At 36.3% G+C, this 5,503-nt stretch overlaps 1 protein-coding gene across 1 annotated transcript in view; it reads left to right on the plus strand.

The window, feature by feature from the left end:
* The window catches only part of LOC104884178 (uncharacterized), a 1,712-nt gene extending 6 nt beyond the window's left edge, over window positions 1-1,706 (plus strand). Inside the window, exons 1-3 of the mRNA XM_010668780.1 lie at window positions 1-646; window positions 923-1,419; window positions 1,524-1,706. The exon at window positions 1-646 is cut by the window's left edge and continues 6 nt beyond it. Of these exons, the coding sequence (XP_010667082.1) occupies window positions 1-646; window positions 923-1,419; window positions 1,524-1,706 (1,326 nt within the window). The remainder of the gene's footprint in view (window positions 647-922; window positions 1,420-1,523) is intronic.
* The last annotated feature ends 3,797 nt before the right edge of the window (window positions 1,707-5,503 follow it).

The raw sequence follows: 5,503 nt of genomic DNA on the forward strand, positions 1-5,503 counted from the left end.
GGAGTTCCTCTATTTGCTGATGAATGTACAACTCACCAGCAAAGAATCACCTTTGCCAGGTTGTTAGTGGAAGTGGATGTTACTAAAGATCTACCTAAGAGTGTGAGTATAGAGGATGGTTCTGGGAGAGTCATTGAACAAACAATACATTTTGAGTGGGCTCCTTGTTGTTGTTTGAAGTGTGGTACTATTGTGCATGATTATTCTAAAAAGAAAGTTGTACAAGGAAAAGAAGGGCCTAAGCCTATTCAGAGATGGGTCCCTAAAGTAGTTCAGACTACATCTGCAAGAGCTCCTGTAAGTAGCCAGGACTCGGAGAGGTCTCGGGAGGCAGTTGATGTTGTTATGCAATCAGCTAAGGATACTGCAGTGATTCAAGGAAAGCCTATAGAGGAAGTAGGTGGGGTTATTACAGCTGATGCTGCTCAGCAATCAACTAGCGACACTGAAGTGATGAGCAAGCCTAAAGGGGTAGCAGTTGGGGTTGTTAGTGAGTTTCCAAGGAGTGAAGCTCCTACACAAGCTCCAGTATGGAATATTATCACTAGAGGACAGAAGGGAAAAGATGTTATAGAAGCTGAAAGGCCTGGTGTGGTTATTCACAATGTGGATGAAGTTGGGAGTATCTCATTCACTCTCACCCGAGGTTAATGATAGTGTGTACTCGTTGGAATGTAAGGGGGTTGAATAGCCCTCTTAAGCTAGGAGAAATAAAAAAAAGTTCATGAGAAAACATCATGTATCTCTCATAGCTTTGCTTGAAACTCGTGTTAAAATTCATAATAAAGATAGAGTTGTGAAGAAGTTTTGTAATAGTTGGAGTTGGGTGCATAATTATGAAGCTTCTAGTAGAGAAAGAATTTGGATTGCTTGGAATCCTTCCAATTTTCTATTCAAATCCTACTTAAAACTTCTCAAATAGTGCACTGTAGGGTAGGTGATCAGTGGTTGTTCACAGTGGTGTATGGCTTGCACATTGTGGATGATAGGAAAAGTCTTTGGGTGGATCTTGGTAATCTTGATAAAAGTATTCATGAACCCTGGTGCATTACGGGAGACTTTAATGTTGTTCTCTCCACTGGGGATAGGGATAATGGTGCTCCAGTATCTAATTATGAAACTCAGGATTTTAATCAGCTACTTACTACCTCTGATCTTAGTGAATTTAAATCATGTGGTCACTTTTTCTCTTGGTCCAATAAAGGAACTAGTGATGCTAGAATAAGTAGTAGAATCGATAGGGGCTTAGTTAGTTCTCTATGGATAACTAAGTATCCTCATGTGGTTGTGGATTACATGAATCCTGGACTTTCAGTTCATTCTCCTTTGATATTTCAATGTGCTCAGACGGCTCAGGGCAAAGTTAGGCCCTTTAAATTCTTCAATCACATGGCTGGTCATGCGGAGTTCTTACTGCAGGTGCTAATGAGCAATGGTATATCCCTAGAAGAGGAGGGAATAGGATGAAGATGGTGTGGTCAAAGCTTAAAAATGTTAAACTTAAAATGATGCACAAAACTTAGTTTGCAAATATGAGTGCAAGACTTGATAATGCTAGGGAGGAGTTACAGAGAGTTCAGACTCAGATGCAGAGCTCCCCATCATGCCCTATGCTTATTCAGGCTAAAAAAGAGTGCACTTTGATATTGCATAAGTTATTGAATGTGGAAGAATCTGCTCTAAGGCAAAAATCTAGAATTATGTAGTTGAAGCAGGGTGATTCTAACTCTCACTTCTTCTTTAATGCTATGAAAGAGAGATTTCTGCAGAACAATATTGAAGTGCTCTATAATGTTGTTGGGGATAAACTAACTGCTACTGCCGATATTGAAGCTGAGGTGCTTAACTTTTACCACAATCTACTTGGTACTGCGGCTACTAATCTGCCTTCAGTGGACATTTCATTGCTGAGGTCTGGTCCTCATGTTCAAGCTAGTGATGCTGCCATGCTAACTCAAACTATTACAGTGCAAGAAATTTAAGCAGCACTGTGGCCAATTGATGATGATAAAGCTCCAGGTATTGATGGCTTTAATAGCCACTTTTTTAAGAAAGCTTGGCATATTGTAAAAGATGATATCTGTGTTGTTGTGCTTCAATTTTGAGTCAGGAGTACTTTTTCCTAAAATCAATTGTACCCTTGTTACACTTATCCCTAAGGTCCTTAACCCATCACTTGTTAAGGACTTTAGGCCTATAGCTTGTTGCATAGTGTTGTACAAGATAATTGCTAAGATCTTGACAAACAAGATGCAGAGTATGATTGGAAGTGTTATTGACCTGGCCCAAGCTGGTTTATGCCTAGAAGGAACATCTCAGATAATATATTGCTTGCTACAGAGCTTATTAAAAGCTATAATACTAAACATATCTCTCCTAGATGCATGCTAAAGGTTGATTTGAAGAAAGCTTATGACTCCATTGAGTGGTCATTTCTAGAAGTTGTCATCTGTGAGATTGGTTTTCCTTCTCAATTTGTGAAATGGATCATGGCATGTGTTGCTTATGTTTCTTTCTCTATTCTTATAAATGGCATCCCATGCAAACCTTTCCTTGCCAAAAAAGGTTTGAGACAAGGAGACCCTATGTCTCCCTTCCTCTTTGCCTTAGGGATGGAATACCTGTCTAGATGCCTGGGACAGTTGAAGTATGATCCTAACTTCAAGTTCCACCCTAGATGTAAGAAGCTTAATATCACCCACTTGATGTTTGTTGATGATCTACTGATGTTTGCTAGAGCAGGCAGGGCTTCTTTGCAGCTTGTCTTTGATGCTTTTTCCAAGTTCTCACAAGCTTCTGGTCTTGAAGCAAACTTGGATAAAAGTCATCTTTACATTGAAGGGGTTGAGATGAACCAAAGAGATATTCTGCAATCTATTGTGCACATGCCTCTTGGGTGCTTCCCATTTAAGTACCTAGGAGTGCCTCTCACCACTAGAAAGCTTTTCTATAATGAATGTAAACCATTGATTGAAAAGACCATGACTAGAGTTAGAGCTTGGTCTGCTAAAAAGCTTTCTTATGCTGCAAGAATACATCTCGTTAATGCTATTTTTCATGATTTTCAACTTTACTGGTGTCAAATCTTTATGCTTCCTACGAAGGTTTTTGATGAGATTCATAGCATTTGTAGAATTTTCTTGTGGACTGGCCAGGATTCGTACTCCAGGAAAGCTCCCATAGCTTGGGAGTCTCTCTGCCTACCTAAAAGTTGTGGGGGTTTGAACATCAAAAATCCTGTTATATGGAACAAAACTGCAGTTGCTAAGCGTTTTTGGGCTGTTTGTCAAAAGCAAGACATATTATGGATCAAATGGCTGCATGAATACTATATTAAACAGCAAAACATCCTCACTATGGCAACACCTAATAGGCTGTCATGGTCCATGAAGAAGGTGTTGGAGACCAGAGAGGTTTTTCATGACCTTCAGGCTATACACATGCTTCCGTCTAATTTGTTTTCAATCAAGAAACTTTACTTACAAATGCAGGGTGAGCATGATCATGTGAGGTGGAAGAGAATTGTTTGCAACAATAAAGCTAGCCCTAAGGCTTTATTTGTTACTTGGCTTATTCTCCATGGTAGACTTGCTACCAAGGACAGGTTATTCTCCTAGGGGTTTACAGATGATAAAATTCTATCCATTATGCAATGTTGCTTGTGAGAGTATACCCCACTTATTCTTTGAATGCACATTCTATCAGAACATATTGACAGTCTAGTGTTGCTGTGACCAGAAGACAATTTGCTGAAGAAATACAGGTCGTTGCTATGAAGAGTGAGAGGAAAGGAGCTAAAGCCCAGCTATATCGCATGATGTTTGCAGAAGCAATGTACCAAATATGGCTCCAAACGAATGCTAAAGTTTTTGGTAGTCTTATGCTGGATACTGAAGTTAATTTTAGGCAGATATGTTTGCATGTTGCTAGTAGATGTAATGACTATACTAGGCAACTTCTTACTTGTTAGTTGTATGGGTACATTTTGTGTCTCTACCAGTGAGCAGAGTTAGAAGGTAGGGATATTGGTTTGTTGCTCTCAGGCCCTTCTTAGAAGGTAAGGGGAGCTCTTTCCTTTGCTCTTTTCCCTTGGTGTTGATAGGTTGTACCACCATTACTCTTTTTTTTGGTTATCAATAATATCTTTGAATTGCCAAAAAAATCATTATCACAATAACAACCATAACACTCAAGAACCATTCCCCACTGAGTTATAAATAAACTAATTGAACTAACATTCTTATTACAATCTCCTGCATTATTATATTAACATCTATGATTTAGTGACATAATGAACTAATTCTAATCCCATGCATATGGTCCATATTTATAGAAGTTGTCTCGAAATCAATTCCTTAACATTAATTAGTGACGCTAACATATTAACTAAACTAGGATATCTCATAAATCAAATTTATACCCCATAATTAAAGTCAAGTAAATAACATCTTTTATTCTATACCAATAATTAATAGTCAAGAATAATCACCGCTTTCCAATTAATGCTCCAACTCCATAACTCAATTCCATAGTTATATTCTTTTTGTTACACTACTTACTTACTATGAACCTTTATAACAACATTGCTTAAGAATCTAATTTTCTGTAATTTTGCTAACAAAGCTAGAACTCTAATTAGAACCAATTTTAGTGATTTACAAATTCATCATCTAACTATGAGTAATATAACTATCCTTAACTAGAATTTTTTTGCACGCGATACGTGCTTCAATTTTTTTTCGAAATAGAAACTTGATTTTCTTCGACATTAGAGTCAAAATTTGAACATTAGACATACGAAGTATAATTGTTTTTAGTTGCAAATTTTGATTGGTTTAGTTTCCGTCACTTAAGTCTCTCACCAATCTTTTTGTTTTTTTTTTTCACTTTTCAAAGTTAAATTCTATGAACAAAATAGAAATTTTATTGAATTTATTTATGTTTTTATATTATAATTTTTTCGTTGATTTTTGAATTAAGTACAGTACTTCATAAATTGTAAAGAAAGTTGACACTTTGATTTCAATTCAATTTTTTCATAGGTTTTAGTTTGTAAGTGAATTTTTAAGTTTTTGTAAAGTTTTCTCATTTTAGTGATTTGCATAACGTAAATCATGCAATTTTTTTAGTTGACTTGTGTGTGATTGTTATAATTACATTTTTTGTATATTTGTTTGAAGCCCCCTTTGATTTCTAAGTGAATTGGTAATTTAGAATGGGAAGGGGGTAACACAGTCTCTTCATTCGGGACACCATAGCTCCCCCTTCCCTTATATAATAGAGATATGTTGTACTTTAATTCTTGAATGATATTTTACATAAGTCTTTTTACCTTGATAATTAATTGCTATTATATAATAGAAAAAGATAGGTCCAAATATATGTAAAAGTTTCATTATATATAGGGAACACTATAAAAAAGTAAATTATTTTTTCCTTGTCTAACTTCTAACTTTCAATTTCACTACAAATACACCTCTATTATTTTATCATGACCCACCAT

The sequence above is a fragment of the Beta vulgaris genome, chromosome 2 (assembly GCF_026745355.1).
Source record: "Beta vulgaris subsp. vulgaris cultivar EL10 chromosome 2, EL10.2, whole genome shotgun sequence".
Classification (NCBI taxonomy): domain Eukaryota; kingdom Viridiplantae; phylum Streptophyta; class Magnoliopsida; order Caryophyllales; family Amaranthaceae; genus Beta; species Beta vulgaris.